Below are 18,693 nucleotides of genomic sequence, written 5' to 3' on the forward strand. Positions count from 1 at the left end.
AATAGATAAGTGCTCTGGGAGACAGAATGAAGCAAAACAGAATAAATAAAAAAAAATAAAAAGAAATGAGAACAGTCTCAGAGATCTCTGAGACAACATTAAGTGCACCAACAATCAGATTATATGGGTTCCAGAGAATAAGAAAGAGAAAGGATGCAATAACATATTTGAGGAGACTATAGTTGATTGCAGCTATGAAATTAAAAGATGCTTACTCCTTAGAAGGAAAGTATGACCAACCTAGATAGCATATTCAGAAGCAGAGACATTACTTTGCCAATAAAGGTCCATCTAGTCAAGGCTATGGTTTTTCCAGTGGTCATGTATGGATGTGAGAGTTGGACTGTGAAGAAAGCTGAGCACTGAAGAATTGCTGCTTTTGAACTATGGTGTTGGAGAAGACTTTTGAGAGTCCCTTGGACAGCAAAAAGATCCAACTGGTCCATCCTAAAGGAAATCAGTCCTGAATATTCACTGGAAGTATTGATGCTGAAGCTGAAACTACAATACTTTGGCCACCTGATGCAAAGTACTGACTCATTGGAAAAGACCCTGATCCTGGGAAAGATTGAAAGCAGGAGGAGAAGGGGATGACAGGGGAAGAGATGGCTGGATGGCATTACCGACTCGATGGACAGGAGTTTGAGTGAACTCCGGGAGTTGGTTGTGGACAGGGAGGCCTGGCATGCTGAAATTCATGGGGTCGCAAAGAGTCAGACATGACTGAGCGACTGAATTGAACTTAACTGATAGTTGAAACTTCCCTAACATGGGAAAGGAAATAGCCATCAAAGTCCAGGAAGCCCAGAGAGTCTCATACAGGCTAAACCCAAAGAGAACCATGCCAAGAAATAAATTAATCAAACTAATGAAAATTAAACACAAAGAAAACATATTAAAAGCAGCAAGGGAAAAGCAACAAATAATATACAAGGGGATCTCCATAAGGCTAACAGCTGATGCTTCAATAGAAACTCTGCAGGCCAGGAGGGAGTGGCAAGATATACTTAAAATAATGAGAGAAAAAAATCTATAACCAAGATTACTGCATCCAGCAAGGATCTCATTCGGATTCAAAGGAAAAATAATAAGCTTTACAGATAAGAAAAAGGTAAAAGAATTCAGCCTTGCAACAAATTCTATAGGAACTTTTCTAGATAGGAAGCATAAAAGAAAGAAAAGGCCCACAAAACAAACATCAAAAGAATAAAATTAATGGTAATAGCATCATATACATTGATAATTACCTTAAAAATGATTCAATGCTTCATCCAAGAGACACAGATTGGCTAAATGGATAAAAAACAAGACCATTATGCATACTGTCTAAAAGACACCCACTTCAGACCTAGGGACATACATATACAGAGTGAAAGTGAGGGGCTGGAAAAGTATTCCATGCAAATAGAAATCAAAAGAAAGCAGGAGTAGCAATACTCATATTCGATAAAATAGACTTTAAAATAAAGAACATTACAAGAGGCAAGGAAGGACATTACATAATAATCCAGGTATCAATCCAAGAAGAATCTGTAAGAATTATATATATATATATATATATATATATATATATATATATATATATATATATATATGCACCCAGCATAGGTGCACATCAATACCTAAGGCAAATGCTAACAACAATTTAAGGGGAAACCATCAGTAACTCATTTCAAGCATTTCTTCTGACCATAACACCATTAAGATTAGATATCAACTACAGGAAAAGGGGGCTCCCAAGGAGGGTCAGTGGTAAATAATCTGCTTGCCAATTTGGAGACATAGGCATTTGATCCATGGGTCTAGAAGATCCTCTGGGGTAGTAAATGGTATCCTGCTCCTGTATTCTTGCCTGGGAAATCCCATGGACAGGGAAGCCTGATGGGCTACAGTCCATGGGCTCACAAGGAGTTGGACTTGACTGAGTTTCTGAGCCTGCACACAAAACAAGAAAGAAACTTAAAGAAGCAGAAAAAACATGGAGACTAAACAATACACTTCTGAATAACAAACAGGTCACTGAAGAAATAAAAATAAAATAAAAATATACCTAGAAACAAATGACAATGTAAACATAACTCAAAACATATAGGATGGAGGAAAAGCAGTTCTAAGAGGGAAGTTTATAGAAATACAAGCCTACCTAAAAAAAAACAAAAACAAAAACAAGAGAAGCAAAAATTAAACAAACTAACCCTACACCTAAATCCACTAGAAAAAGAATAAAAACCCCAAAGTTAGTAAAAGGACAGATGGACAGATCATCCAGACAGAAAATTAATAAGGTAACACAAGCCTAATGACACATTAGATCAGATACGTTTAACTGATAGGATACTCCATCTCAAAGCAACAGAATACACTTTCTTCTCAAGTGTCAGAGAACATAAAATATTCTCCAGTATAGATCAAATCTTGGGTAACAAATCAAGCTTCAGTAAATTTAGTAAACTGAAATCATTTCAAGCATCTTTTCCAAACAAAATGATATGAGATTAGAAATCAATAACAGGAATAAACTGTAAAAAAATACAAAGAAGCTAAACAATATGCTTATAAATAACCAAGTGAAACTGAAGAAATCAAAGAGAAAATAAAAAACACCTAGAAACAGATGACAATGTAAACATGATGACCCAAAACCTATGGGATGCAGCAAAAGCAGTTCTACAATCCTACCTCAAGAAAAAGAAAAAATCTCAGTTAGGCATGCTGTCTAACAACTAAAGCCACCAGAGAAAGAAGAACAAAGACAACCCAAAGTTAGTATAAGGAAAGATATCATGAAGATCAAAACAGTATGGTATGGGCACAAAAACAGAATTATAGATCAATGGAACCGGATAGAAAACTCAGAAATAAACTCACACATCTATGGTCATCAAATAGATGATGAAGGGGGTAAGAGTATATAATGGAATAAAGAAAGTCTTTTCAATAAGCATTGCTAGGAAAATTGGGCAGCTATATGTAAAAGAATGAAACTACACTTCCTAACAGCATATACAAAAGTAAACTCAAACTGGATTAAAGACCTAAATATAAGGCAAAACTCTATAAAAATCTTATAGGAAAAGATAAACAGAACACTCTCTGACATAAATCAGTAAGATCTTTTTTGACCCACCTCCAAGGATAATGAAAATAGAAACAAATATAAACAAGTGGGGCCTAATTATACTTAAATCTTTTGTACAGAAAAGGAAATCATAAATAAGACGAAAAGACAACTCTCAGAATGGGAGAAAATATTTGCAAATGAAGCAACTGAAAAGGGATTAATCTCCAAAATATACAGGTTATGCAACTCAATATTTTTTTAAAAGCCAATCAAAAAATGGGTAGAAGACCTAAATACATATGTGTCCAAAATAGACATAAGAATGGCCATGAAAAATACTCATGAAACACATGAAAAATACTCAACATCACTAATTATTAGAGAAAAACAAATCAAAATTACAATGAGGTGTCACTTCCCACCAGTGAGAATGGCCATCATCAAAAATTTTACAAACAATAAATGCTAGAGAGGGTATGGAGGAAAGGGAAGCTTCCTACCTCGTTGAAAGGACTATAAACTGGTAAAGCCACTATGAAGGACAGTATAGAAATTCTTTAAAACTAAAAATAGAACTACCATATAACCCAGGAATCCCAGTACTGGTCATATACCATGAGAAAACCATTACAGAAGAAACATGAACCACATAGTGTTCATTACAACACTATTAACAATAGTCAGGAAATGGAAGCAACCTAAATGTTCATCAACAGAAGATTATATAAAGAAGAGGTGGCACATATATACAAAGGAATATTCAGTTCAGTTCAGTTCAATTGTTCAGTCATGTCTGATTCTTTGTGACCCCATGGACTGTAGCATGCCAGGCTTCCATGTCCATCACCAGCTCCTCTAACTTGCTCAAATTCATGTCCATAGAGTCGGTGATGCCCTCCAACCATCTCATCCTCTGTTGTCGCCTTCTCCTCCTGCCTTCAATCTTTCCCAGCATCAGGGTTTTTACTAATGAGTCAGTTCTTTGTATCAGGTGGCCAAAGTATTGGAGCTTCAGCTTCACCATCAGTCCTTCCAGTGAATATTCAGGACTGATTTCCTTTAGGATTGACTGGTCCAAGGGACTCTCAAGAGTCTTCTCCAACACCACAGTCCAAAAGCATCAATTCTTTGGTGCTCAGCTTTCTTTATGGTCCAACTCTCACATCCATACATGACTACCAGAAAAAACACAGCTTTGACTAGACAGACCTTTGTTGGCAAAGTAATATCTCTGCTTTTTAATATGCTGTCTAAGTTTGTCCTAACTTTTGAAATTTAAAGATGTTTGCTCCTTGGAAGAAAAACTATGAATGGAGCATTACTGAGCTATTAAAAAGAATAAAGTATTGGTGTTTTTCTTTCTAACACATATATATGGAATTTAGGAAGATGGCAATGACGACCCTGTATGCAAGACAGGAAAAAAGACACAGATGTGTATAACGGACTTTTGGACTCAGAGGGAGAGGGAGAGGGTGGGATGATTTGGGAGAATGGGAATTCTAACATGTATACTGTCATGTAAGAATTGAATCGCCAGTCCATGTCTGACGTAGGGTGCAGCTTGCTTGGGGCAGGTGCATGGGGATGACCCAGAGAGATGTTGTGGGGAGGGAGGTGGGAGGGGGGTTCATGTTTGGGAACGCATGTAAGAATTAAAAATTTTAAAATTAAAAAAAAAAAAATAAAATAAAAAATTAAAAAAAAAATAAAAAGAATAAAGTAATGCCATTTGCAGCAACATGAAGGGACCTGGAAATTATACTAAGGGAAGGAAGTTAGCCAGAGAAAGACAAACATCATATGATATCACTTATCTGTGGAATCTTTAAAAATGATACAAATGAACTTATCTACAAAATAGAAACAGACTCACAGTCTTAGAGAAAGAACTTATGGTTACCCAGAAGAAGGGTGGTGTGGGGGAGGGATAGGATGTGAGCTTGGGACTGACATAAGTCTATGTTAAAAATAGATAACCAACAAGGAGCTGTGTATAACACAGCTCTATTTTTTGTGATAACTTAAATGGGAAAGTAATTTGAAAATGAATAAACAAATAAAATAACATAAAACCTTTAAAAATAAGAATGTCAGGTGCTGACCTGGTGGCTCAGCTGTAAAGAGTCTACCTCCCAATGCAGGAGACATGGTTTTTATCCCTGGTCTGGGAAGATCCCACTTGCCACAGAGCAACTTGAAAGCTTACAGTTGTGAGTCGTGAACAGTACCAAATTCTTGGTCTCTGAAGGATAAAATTTCACTCCAGGACCAAAGCAAAGTGCCGATCACTCAGAGCTTTTGTGTAGCAAAGTTTTATTAAAGGAACAGGGATAGAGAAAGCTTCTGGCAAGAAGCACTGGAAGGTGACAGGAGAGTAGCTGCCCTTCACTGGTTCCGGCAAGGCATTATGTAGTTTTTTGCTAACTGCTGAGAATAGATAAAAGAACACCTCAAGGCTGTGAAAATTTAACCAGGCTCCTCTCCCACAACATCCTGAGGTAAAATCAGCATGAGGGGAGTCATCTCCGGATGAGGGATCTCTGGGCAAGATATATTTTATCCATAAAATGACTGACATAAGTTTTTGAAGAAAAACAGGTCCCCAAGCAATATACATTGTTTCCTTAATATAGCTTAATAAAAACATTTCCATGAACAAGATATACTGTTTCTCTGAGCAATTAGCCACTCAGGGTTTGAAAAAGTTAGTTTCAGATAGTCATCATAACAACACAGGATTTTTTTAAAAAAACCTGCAGAGTGAAGGAATGTTGGGGAAAATAAATGTTTGCTGCTTGCCGTTTGCCTTTTGCTGGCTGTGTCCTCCTCCTGGGGATCCTGGCCTACCTATCAAAACCTGCCTGACAATTAACTCTCATTCTCCCCTTTTTCTTTTAGGAGAATTACGTTGCCAGTGAAAGGGGCAGAGTTCTCATTCTGTAGCTGCTGAGGGGCACAGACCCTAAATTGTTGAGGGAACATATTCTGCTTACCCTTATATTGAGGGTCTCTGATCAAGGGACCCAAGTAATAGTTGAAGGAGGCTGTGGTAATTGTAGGAGCTTGAACAACAATTTGTAACTTAAAATCCTTCCAGTGGTTAGAAACAAAACTAGCTACACAGCTACAGATGCAGGGAGCAAACAGCAAAAAAAAAAAAAAAAAAAAAAAAAAAAAAAAACAAAAAAAAAAAAAAAACAGAACAATCAGAATTATTACAATTAAGATAGTCTTTCACCATGGCGAGCTAGTTAATGCTTTGCAAAGTGAGGCATATGGAGACTCAGGAGTATCCATAGCCTGAATTATCTTGTCCACATATTTACAAAGTGAGTAACATTAGTGCTTACATCTGATATCTATGTATAACATTGGGTATAAATAATGGCACAAGTTCCTCCTTGTGCAGTGGCTAGAATATCTAAAGCCAATCAGTTTTGTGAAACCACCTTTCTAATCTGTATTTGTTCCGCATTAAAGGCTGAAGTAGCTTTTAGAGAATTTTGCAAAGCTGGTTGAGTAAAGTTAGTCAGAGCATCAACTCATAGCATGACATTTGTACTTTCCAGAGGGAATGGATATTACAGCCAAATAATTATACCAGTGAAATACAAACTGTTATGCACCGAGCCCGTTATCTCTGAACCGACTGAGAGAGCAAGTCCACCACAGTAATGCAAAGGCAAGAAGGGAGTTTATTTCTAGCACACTAGGGCCCAAGTCTCATCCAGCACAGTGGAATCTGACTAGAGCCCCAAACAAAGGAGTATGGTGGCTTATATATAGGCAGTTCTTTGTCTCAGTTACAGGAGTAGCTGTCATTAACACGATTGGCCAGGCAGGATGAGCGCATGTCCTGTCTCTTTCTGGTCGGTGTGTGCAGGAATGTTAAGGAAACATGACTCAGGTCCTAGAGCCCATCGTTTGGTCCCTAACATTCCCCCCTGTCCTTAGATCATATAGAGGAATCTTCCTCTCAGTCCTGAGACACAGTTTGATATTGTTGCCGAAGCACAAACAGCTGTACTGTATTTATGTGTTCCTTTACAAAGGCTACAAGTCTATTGATAATACATGGGCCAAAGGTAAGCATCAGTAGAAGTACTAGCAGGGGTCCCAGCAAGGTGGAGATTAGAGTGGTCAACCAAGGGGATTGTTGAAACCAAGACTCAAACCATCCTTGTTGAGCCTCAAGTTCTCGTTTACGTTGGGCTAGTCCCTCTCTTACTTTGGCCATAGATTCTCTATTCCTGTGTGATCAGCATAAAAACAACACTCTTCTCCTAGGGCAGCACAGAGTCCCCCCTGTTGCAGAAAGAGCAGATCTAATCCTCTTCTGTTTTGCAGAACTACTTCAGATAGGGAAGTTAAAGACGATTCCAAATGACTAATAGATTGCTCTATACGGGTGATGTCCTCATCTATGGCCGCTCTCAGGGAGTTAAATCCTTGGCTTTGCAGGGACAAAGCTGTTATTCCTGTTCCGGCCCCGGCTATTCCAAGACCGAACATAGTTGCTATGGTTATGGCAGTAAGAGGTTCCCTCTTGACTTTGTAAGTTCTTTCTTGAGGATTTAGGGTCAATTTTGGGGCCCAGTAATCATATATTGTTTCCTCTGGTCGATACAGAATCTTTGGCACGACTGCTACCATAACACAGAGTTCTTCTTTGGGATCAAAGATTGAGCTGTGTAAGCATGGAGTCAGCCCCGTGTGTGATCAGACCCACCATCCTCCCATCCGTGGTATTAGCCACCTGGCTATGGGCAAGTCCGTAGGCTCAACGACATGTGCACACAGTGGAGACCTCTCTGATAATACCTTGCCCATACATAACCCTTTCCCCCATACCTCTCTCATTGAAAGGCCTACTTTTCGGTCTCCCCATTGACAGTGAGGAGGATCGGTGCCATTGGCCAGGTCATAAGAGGCGTTGAGGCCTACTGCCTCGTAATAAGGGGGAATTAAGTTGTAACATAACCAACAGGATTTAGTTGCCTCAGGATGGGTTTGATTTAAGGTAGCATAAGCTGCCTTTACTAATTTCCATAGTGGATCTGTTTGTCCAAGTTTAGCAAGGGGGCCCGCCTCTGGGTCTTTTGTTGGTCCCTGGGATGTAGGTAGGGAGGTTGTCGGGTAGACAGTTGCATGGACCTGTTCAACGGGGTTTGGACCGATACTATACATTTGTACCGGTTCTAAAACTTGACTCACAACAATGATCCCATTATAATACTCCAGGTATGGGAACCTGTCAGTTCTGGTCTGAAGCCCCCATGATATCCCATTGACCCAGGCCTTTTCTTTTTTTGCTTTGTCAATGTTAAACCTTATTTTTACCTGGGCAAAGTTATGATCATTTTCCCAATTGGAGTACGGAGGTACGGGTCCTACAAATGAGAAGTTAAGCAAGTCCCGATTTCCTACATCCCACCATCTATACCCTGGAGTCTCAGACCCATCATTGGAAGTTATGCAGTCCCAAGATTTACAATAAGAGTCCTGTATCCCCCCACAGATCTTCCAGTTATGCCTGGGCGCACCTGGACATGCCCAGAATGCATGATTCCGGAGCTTGCCCCTCTTCCAGGGTACATTTACCACCGGCCTAAGGTCAACATATAAGTCTGGCCACCAAGTATTTGGTGGATGTATTGTGGTGGTGGAGTTAAGCATCTCACGTGTTAGTCCATTTTGCAGTTTCCAGGTGATTCTGATGGGTTGGTGCGGGTTCACGCTGGCAGCTTCGGAGCAGAGTGACATGGTCATCCATAAGATGGTCCAGAAGAGTTGTCTTGGTCCTGTCGATGACGCCGGAGCTTCAGCCTCAGGGGGTTGGATGGGTGCAGAGACGCTTCCCATTCTTTTTTAGTGTCTTCCTGCTCTGCTGAAGTAGCTGGGCGTACGTGGTTGCAATGCACCCAAGGCCCGATACCGTCGACCTTTAGGGCATTTGGGGTGGTAAGAAGAACATAAGAACCCCTCCATTTGGGTTCTAGTGCCTTGGTTTGGTGCCTTTTGACCCATACCCAATCTCCTGGGCCAATGTCACGTGAGGGAATAGTTCCCTTATTTTGACCCACATGTATTTCCTGGAGCAGTTTCCAGACACGAGAGTGCACCTTGCTTAAGGCCATCAAGGCCTCTTGGAATTCTCCCAACGTGGGAGGTGGTAGTTTCTTCCCTTCAAATATTGGACATACATGGGGTGGTCTCCCATACAGAATTTCAAATGGGGTCAGACTAAGTTGATAAGGAGTATTACCCGCACTGAAGAGGGCGAAGGAAAGGAGGGTCACCCAGTCCCCGCCAGTCTCTATAGCCAATTTAAAGTTTCTTTTAGGGTCCGATTTATTCTTTCTACTTGCCCTGAGGTCTGTGGACTGTATTCACAATGTAACTTCCATTTAGTCCCCAGGGCTAGGGCAAGGCTCTGAACTATTTGACTCACAAAAGCAGGTCCATTATCAGAGCCGATGGTCACCAGCAGGCCAAACCTGGGAACTATTTCTTCTAAACTCTTTTTCACCACTATCATCGCGGTTTCTCCCTTTGTAGGAAAAGCCTCCACCCACCCTGAGAAGGTATCCACCAACACTAACAAGTACCAGTAACCATACTTGCCTGGCCTTACCTCGGTGAAATCTATTTCCCAGTGTTGCCCTGGTCCTTCTCTCTGATACCTCAGTCCTGCATGTTGTCCTTTTCCTGGCCTCATCTGTTGACACGCCTTACAAGCATGTACTATGTTCTTTACAGTTGTCTGGTGCTGGAGAAATCGCAGGCGCACAGTTTGAAAGAGCATCAGAGTCTTCTTTTCTCCCAGATGAGTAGACAAGTGTAAATGCTCACATAGTTGCCGTCCCAACTGAGCAGGGAGTATCAAGTAGCCATCTGAGTCTCGGTACCATCCATCTTCACCTTTTTGAAGGTTGGTGTGTTCTTGGATCCAAGCAAGGTCTGTGGATGAATACTCAGGGGTTGGGGGCAGAGTTCCCATACCTGGAGGTGGAAGTCCGATCGCCAACACAGGGGTGATGAAATCTTCATCAGCTACTTTTCAAGCTGCCAGGTCTGTGGCACGATTCCCTCGTGCCGTGGGGCTGTCACCCTTCTGATGTCCAGGTACGTGTACTATTGACACAGCCTCTAAAAGTCTACGATTTCAGGCAAATTTTTAATTTCTTTTCCTTCAGCTGTCAAAAACCCCTGTTCCCGATATATCGGGCCCTGGATGTGTACCATGCCAAAAGCATAGTGACTGTCAGTGAAAATAGTTATTCTTTTTCCTTTGGCTTTCTCTAATGCTTGAATCAGGGCAATTAACTCTGCCTTTTGTGCTGAGGTATCCGGGGGAAGGGCTTCTGCCCATATTGTCTGTCCAGAGTCATCTACTACTGCAGCTCCCACCCGTCTCTGTCCATCTTTCACATACCTGCTGCCCTCTGTGAACCATTTTAGCTCACTGTTTTCCAGTGGAGTATCGGTCCTTTTGTATTGCTGTTACTCTGGCCAGTATCTCATCACAATCATGGAGGGGGCTATTTTCCTCCGGATTGGGCAAAAGAGTGGCCGGATTTAGAGTGCAGGGTGTTTGGAAATGAATCCGTGGGGTGTCAAGTAGCAAGGCCTGGTAGTGCGTCAAGCAGGCATTAGAAATCCATTTACCTGGGGGTTGCTTTAAAACTCTCTCTATGGCATGAGGAGTGTAGACCAAGAGTCTCTGTCCATAAGTCAGTTTATCAGCATCGTGGACTAAGAGCACAGTGGCCACAATGATACAGAGGCAAGGTGGCCATCCAGCTGCCACTGGGTCCAGTCTCTTGGAAAGGTAAGCTACAGGTCGCTTCCATGATCCCCATCTCTGTGTTAGTACCCCTTTTCCTATCCCCTGCTTTTCATCTACAAATAATTGAAAAGGCTTAGATGGATCAGGGAGGGCAAGGGCAGGAGCTTCTAGCAAGGCTCGCCTGAGCTCTTGGAAGGCCTCTTTCATTGGCTCAGTCCATTTCCAGTCCTTGTTTTCTTTGGTCCCTTCATATAGGGGCCTGGCCTTTTCTGCAAACCCCAAGATCCATAACCGGCAATATCCCACAGTTCCCAGAATTTTCTCACTAGTCCGGGATTAGCCAGCTCAGGGATCTGGAGGATGGTTTCTTTCATAGCCTGTGTTAGCCACCTCTGGCCCTGTTTTATCTTATAACCGAGGTATGTAACCTCTTGCTTGGCAATCTGGGCCTTTTTGGTACTGGCCCTGTAACCTAAAGTCCCCAAGGTTGGAGAAGGTCACCTGTTGCCTCTTGGCACTCTTTCTCTGTAGCCACTACCAGCATAAGGTCATCAACATATTGTAATAAAACAATGGTAGGGTGTTCAACCCGATACTCATGGAGGTCTTTGTCCAGGGCCTCATTAAATAATGTGGGCGAGTTTTTGAAACCCTGTGGTAAGCGAATCCATGTCAGCTGCACAGGGGTCTGATCACTGTCTTCCTGCCATTCGAAGGCAAAGATCTCTTGGCTTGCGGGGGCAAGAGGCAAACTGAAAAAGGCATCTTTTAAATCTAAAACAGTATACCAAATGTAGTTTGGAGGCAAGTTGCTTAGCAATGTATAAGGGTTAGGAACTGTAGGATGAATATCACTCACCCGTTTGTTGACTTCTTGTAGATCTTGAACCGGTCTAAAATCAGTTCCCCCAGGCTTTTTCACAGGCAACAGGGGAGTGTTCCATGGGGACCGGCACCTTTTCAGGACCCCAGCGTCTATGAGGCATTGTATATGAGGAGTAATTCCTTGTTGAGCCTCTTGGCTCATGGGATACTGTCGTACCCTCACCAGGGAAGCACTGGCTTTCAGTTCCACAATGATAGGGGGCCTCTGTTTGGCCAGTTCCATTCCTGCTGTTTCAGCCCAGGCCTGAGGGTATCTTTGAACCCATGGTTGTACTTTGGGGCTTATTGTCACTGGGGCCTCTGGCAAGCAGAGTCTGTATTCATCTTTTAATGCCAGAGACAGGACCTGAAGAGGATGCCCGGTCCCATCTAAAACCGACACTTGTCTGTGGTCAAAATGAATTTGGGCATTCACTTTAGACAGTAAATCCCTTCCCAACAAGGGCACTGGACACTCAGGTATCACCAGAAAAGAATGGGTTACCTGGTGGACCCCCAAGTTCACATGCCATTTTGTAGTCCATCCATATCGTTTAGTCCCGGTTGCTCCCTGCACCCAGCTACTTTTCTTAGACATGGGTCCATCTTTTTGGTTTAAGACTGAGTATTGGGCTCCTGTGTCCACCATGAAGCCAACCGGTTTCCCCTCCACATTTATAGTTACCCAGGACTCGGGGAGGGGCTTTGAGCCCTGACCCCCCTAGTCGCTATCCTCACCCGCGTAGAGGATATGACTGTCTGGAGAGGGAGTCTCGTTCTTGGGGTTCTTGGGCCCCTCTTTTAGATTTTTCTTGGGGCATGTATCTTTCTAATGTCCAAACTCTTTACAAAACGCACATTGTTTGTTTTCAAGCTTACGCCTTGTCATTTTTTCTTCAGTTTTTGAGTCCAGTTTTTTCCCTTTTTGGAACCTGTTTTTGTTTTTAACCCCAGCAAAAAATATCTGGGCCAGCTCTTTTTGATTTTTACGGTTTTCTTCAGCTCTAAATTCTCTTTCTCCTCTTCTAATGTGGTCCTCTCTCTCTTCTGGGGTCTCTCTATGATTAAAAACTCTCTCGGCTGCCCTCACTAGATCTTGCAAGGATTGTTCACTTAACCTCTCTATCTTTTGTAACTTTCTTCTAATATCAGGGGCTGCTTGATTTACAAATGCTAACATAACTGCCACTCGTGACTCATCTGCCTGTGGGTCCATAGGGGTATACTGTCTAAAAGTTTCCATTATTCTTTCAAGGAAGGCTGCTGGGCTCTCATTTGGCTCCTGCCTCACTGAATTTATTTTGGCCAAATTAGTTGGCTTCCTGGCGGCCGCTCTAAGGCCGGCCATAAGAGTCTAACGGTACACTCGGAGACGCTCCCTACCTTCAGCGTGTTTGAAGTCCCAGTTGGGTTGCACCAAGGGGAAACCCTCCTCAATGAGGTTAGGCTGTATTGTGGGCCTCCCATCCACCCCTGGGACATTCTTCCGAGCTTCTGACAGGATCTGCTTGCGCTCCTCTGTAGTGAAAAACATCTGTAACAGTTGCTGACAATCATCCTAAGTGGGATTGTGAGTAAAAAGGATAGACTCTAAAAGATCAATAAGACCCTGCGGTTTTTCAGAGAAGGAGGGAGTCTGGGTTTTCCAATTGTACAAATCACTAGTGGAGAAGGGCCAATACTGATATGTCCGCTCTCCACCCTCTCTGGCTGGCCCTGCCCAGACCAGAAACGCATGAATGGTGGAGGAGAGGACTTCTGGGTCTTCTTCTTCCGCTACACTGACCATTTCCCTTGTTCTTCCCCGAGTTTCCTGGGAGGGGCCCCCTTCTCTGGGAGGAGCTGAAGGCTCGGTTCTCCTCCTGGCTTCTCCCGATGAAACCTGTGGAACCTGTGGAAGCAAGGGTCGATGTGGATCCGCATACGGGGGTGGGAACAATTCGGTCTCCAAATCTATCAGATTAGGATACAGAGAAGATTCCTGGAAGACCGGCTTTGGTCGATTCTCGTCCTTTTTTCCTTCTTTTTCTTTGGAAGCATTCATGACTAGTACCTGTGGGCTTGGCGAGGTTGGAGTTGGGGAAGAGGGGTGGGGAGGTTTAGGAGGTTTAGAAGGAACAAGAACAAAGGGTTTAAGCCATTCCGGCGGGTTTCTCACTAGATCCTGCCAGACCAGAATGTAGGGAGTCTGACCTGGGTGCCCGGCAGGACTAGGAGTAAGCACCCTCTCTTTAACTGCCTGGATAATTTGGGGATTGAAGGTTCCCTCTTGTGGCCATCCGACGTCAAAGGTGGGCCACTCGGCGGAACAGAAAGTCACCAGTTTGCTCTTCTTCACCAGTAACGAAAGATTCTGAGCTCTAGACTTGAAATCAGAGAAGTGGTCAGTCATCAGAGACAGCGGAGTAGAAGTAGTCTGCCCCATTGGGTACAGAGGACACGAACAACAAGACTCACACGGACAGTGCCGGCACACAGAGACACAGAAACGACACAACAAACAGATTCCAACTCTCAATATTACTTTCAGTCCTCTTTATAGCACTAGAAACCCCTTCTCTACCTGCAAGTGTCTTACTGTCAGGACGTCCTCAGTGCCAGCTGCCCTCCCGGTATGCTACTGGGGACTCAGCCTCATGCTGGACTTGCCTCTGCACTTTACACCCAGATGCCTCCCCAGTGCGATGCTGGGCCTGGGACTTAATCTGGGCTTCCGCAACGTTAGCACCGGTGCTCAGAGCTCTTATCTCCTAACGAGGTTACTCCCTTCTACCAGGAGAGTTGTCCTCCCTGGTGGGATGGAGATCCCGGACGAGCCCCCAAATGTTATGCACCAAGCCCGTATCTCTGAACTGACCGAGAGAGCAAGTCCACCACAGTAATGCAAAGGCAAGAAGGGAGTTTATTTCTAGCACGCTAGGGCCCAAGTCTCATCCAGCACAGTGGAATCCAACTAGAGCCCCGAACAAAGGAGTATGGTGGCTTATATACAGGCAGTTCTTTGTCTCAGTTACAGGAGTAGCTGGCATTACATGATTGGCCAGGCAGGATGAGTGCATGTCCTGTCTCTTTCTGGTTGATGTGTGCGGGAATGTTAAGGAAACATGACTCAGGTCCTAGAGCCCATCGTTTGGTCTCTAACACAAGCCTTATCCAAGGAGTTTTAAGGTGGGGTAAATTTAGCAGGCTTTTCTGGAAGCTCTGAATATATGAAGCCATGAGTAAAAGCTAGACCTAGGATATACCTCCCTATCTATCCAGGGGCAATGGCAACCCACTCCAGTACTCTTGCCTGGAAAATCCCATGGATGGAGGAGCCTGGTAGGCTGCAGTCCATGGGGTCGCTAGGAGTCGGACATGACTGAGCGACTTCACTTTCACTTTTCACTTTAATGCATTGGAGAAGGAAATGGCAACCCACTCCAGTGTTCTTGTCTGGAGAATCCCAGGGACGGGGTAGCCTGGTGGGCTGCCGTCTTATGGGGTCGCATGGAGTCAGACACGACTGAAGTGACTTAGCAGCAGTAGCAGCCAGGGGGAAGACACACCCATAGGTAGGAACCACATATCCAGTCATGTCCCATTTGGAGCAAGCCAGCATGGCTGAGGGATCCAGTTCCAATCAGTGCCTGGCCAGACAAAAGGAGGACCTGAACTGGGATTGGCAAATACAAGAATGATTATATTACATGTTTCTTGAAGCAAAAGTCCCAACTGTTTCCAGTCACTATAGTTAAGTTGTCAACTAACTTCTGGGGATGGCTCTGTTTGCTTCTATCATATGGGAGCTTTAGATATCAGGCACCCCTTTTCAGAAGTTAGCCATATAATGTCATCCTGTACCTGATAAAGATCAGGTAGGAAGCCACTAGATTTTGATTTATTTTCCTTCTCATGTATAGCAAAATAGTCATTAAACCAAGGTAATGTATAATCAAAGTTAAAAGTCACATTATGTCCATAGTTAAGGTACAAAGTGTCACACCAGCCAATTTTAGGATTGTTAGATGTAATCAAATTAAGAAGAGGCATCACATGCGATTGTTGTTGGTGAAGGTAGTTGAAGACTTGGAGAAAATCCTTCCCTTGAAGTGGAGACACCCACCATGGGAAGCCTTCAGCCAATGAAGAAGGGAGTGCTCTACAGACCCAGCCATTAGACTGATTGTGGAATGTGGTGTTGGAATGGGCCCAGGACAGAAAGGCATTGTCTTGAGGATCAAACAGCAGATACAGAATTTCAGAAGTCAGCAGAATTAAGCTCACATAGGCTGTCAAGCTCATCTGAAAAATAAAAAGTAACTGAAGCATATCATATACGAAATGAATCACCAGTCCAGGTTCGATGCATGATACTGGATGCTTGGGGCTGGTGCACTGGGACAACCCAGAGGGATGGTACTGGGAGGGAGGAGGGAGGGGGCTTCAGGATGGGGAACACGTGTATACTTGTGGTGGATTCATGTTGATGTATGGCAAAACCAATACAATATTGTAAAGTAATTAACCTCTAATTAAAATAAATAAATTTATATTTTTTTAAAAAGTGCTTTTGCTTAGGTCTGGTCAGGATGCCACCTTTTAACTAGAGTGTGGCACTCATGAATCAATATCTGGCACTTTGACAGTTGTAGGAGAAGAAAGGATAACTTAGTAGGAGCCTTCCCAGAGGGGCTTATGAGACTGCCTCCCAGATCCCAATGTTTTTATCAGGACCTTGGTTCCTGGATCAAACAACAGCTTGTCTGTCTCAGGCTAGGTCAAGAGTCACCTCCCAAAGTTCTTGCAGTGTCTGTTGAAAGACTGAAAGCTGAGTCACGTAGTTAGTTAACTCTAAGTCTTCAGGATCTATGACAATATCTGTGAACAAAAATGGCCTGCTATAGAGACATTCAAAAGGAGATAGTCTCTTTTTTTCTGGGGGCAGTTTGAGCCCTCATTAAAGTTGTGGGTAAAACTTTAAACCAATTTACTTGTGTCTTTTGAGCTCATAAGTTTCTTTCAATAATATCATTAGCTATTTCAACTTTTCCTGAGGATTGGGGTCTCCAGGAAAAATAAAAGTAATATTCTATTCCTAGAGCTCTTGACACCACTTGAGTCAAAGCAACTTCGAAGGCAGAGCCAAACCTGGGTATTATTTCATGAATTAAAACTTTTGAAACTTCCTTATCTTGTTCAGCACAACAAAGAAAGGCCTCAATACACCCAGCAAAAGTATCTACACAAGCCTCTAAGCATGAAAATTTATTTGCTTTTGGTATATGAGTAAAATCAATTTCCCAGTTGTCTCCAGGATATTTTCCACTTCCGTGTAACCCAGATTTCATAACTTTTCAGTTTTGGGGCTGTTTTTCTGGCAAACATCACAAGGGTTAATAATATTCTTTAAAGCTTTCATTACAGTTTTACCTTCAAATAACGAGAAGCCATCTGATAAGTGCTCTCAACGCCTAGCTGAAAACTCTGCTGTAAACCTGTGAGAATTTTCCATTGAGCATATTCAGGAATCACCAGTTGCCCATCCTGTTTGTAACCGTCCTTTATCACTAATCTTTGCTCCTCTTTTTGTCATATCTTCCTAATTCTTCCTCAGTATATTGTGTTCAGCAGGACCTGTTCAGCAGGACCTGCCCAGATCAAAGGTGCTTGCAGTTAAGGGCGTTCATATAATGCTGATTTTCTGGCTTAGGAGTTAGTCAATTGATTTCCCTCAGTTACTTTACTCCCATTCTTGATGTGCCCTTTGCAATGCATAGCAGCTACTTCTTTAGGACAATACATTTCAGTTAAAAGTCTCTTAACGTCTTTGAACGTTTAATAGGTTCTCCTGTTGTTGTTTTAAATTGTATTTCTTTCCATATTGCAGCATGAGCATGTAAAGTCAAATAAGCATACTTGGGATCAGTATAAATATTTACCTGTTGCCCTTTGCTTAAGTCTAGGTATTAGGTTAAAGCCACAAGCCCTGCTAACTGGGCACTTGTCCAAGGGTTGGGGCAAGAGACTTAGCTTCTAATACCTGTTCAGCTGTGACCACAGAATAATTGGCTCTACATTTTCCATCCTGAACAAAAGAATTTCAATCTGTAGATATTTCCATGTCCAGATTTTCTCATTGGTTATCCATTAAATCTTCTCCACTTGCATAATTTAAAGTTAGCAATAGGGTACAATAATGACCAGGTGTTTCATTTTCCTTCTTGGGAACGAAAGTAACAGGATTTAGATTTCCAGAAACTTTAAGTTTCATTATTGGTCCTTCCAAAAATAGTGATTAACATTTAAGAAGCTGACAGTCTGGCATCCAAATATTAACTTTGGAATTTAAGATTCCACTTACCTCAGGGGAAGTTAGTAAAGTAAGATTTCACCCATTAGTGAACTTAAGAGCTTCAGGCACTAACAAAACAATAGCAGCAGTTACCCTTAAACAATGTGGCTAGGCTTGAGCTATGGTATCTAAATCTTTGCTTAGATAAGCAACAGATAGTTGGTGAGGCCTTCAGAGCTGGGTCATCACCACCAAGGCCATCCCTTTTCTTTCAGAAAACAGATTAAACTCTGATCCTGTGGGCAGCTCAAAGCAAAAGCTTGTAAGAGAGCAGTTTGAAGAACCTAAACAGCCATTTGAGTCTCTGGTGACCAGGCTAACTTATCAGTCTGGGCCAGTTGAATTTCAGTTATAAGCTTATATAAAGGCAGAATAAGTACCCCATAGCCTGGAATCCAAATGTGGCAATAACCTGTGATGCCTAAAAATCCTCCCAACTGTCTTAAAGTCACAGGTAGGGGATGATTTAGTATAGGTTGAATTCTCCTGGGGCCCATGGCTTTTTTCCCTTTTGATATAATTAACCCCAGATATTTTTTCTTTTATTTGTTTATTTTAATTGGAGGCTAATTTATTATAATATTGTGGGTTTTGCTGAACATTCACATGAACCAGCCATAGGTGTACATGTGTTTCCCGCCC

At 42.6% G+C, this 18,693-nt stretch overlaps 1 protein-coding gene and 1 pseudogene across 1 annotated transcript; both read right to left on the reverse strand.

Moving 5' to 3' along the window:
- Positions 1 to 11,418: 11,418 nt before the first annotated feature.
- LOC108634321 (endogenous retrovirus group K member 8 Pol protein-like) lies at positions 11,419 to 12,342 on the reverse strand (the record flags this gene model as incomplete). Its single annotated transcript, XM_018043723.1, has 1 exon — positions 11,419 to 12,342. A coding segment is annotated over one exon (924 nt), but the record flags the coding sequence as incomplete, so codon positions are not given.
- Positions 12,343 to 12,759: 417 nt separating this feature from the next.
- On the reverse strand, positions 12,760 to 13,506 carry LOC108634282 (annotated as a pseudogene).
- Positions 13,507 to 18,693: the final 5,187 nt, after the last annotated feature.

The sequence above is a fragment of the Capra hircus genome, assembly GCF_001704415.2.
Source record: "Capra hircus breed San Clemente chromosome X unlocalized genomic scaffold, ASM170441v1, whole genome shotgun sequence".
Taxonomy (NCBI): domain Eukaryota; kingdom Metazoa; phylum Chordata; class Mammalia; order Artiodactyla; family Bovidae; genus Capra; species Capra hircus.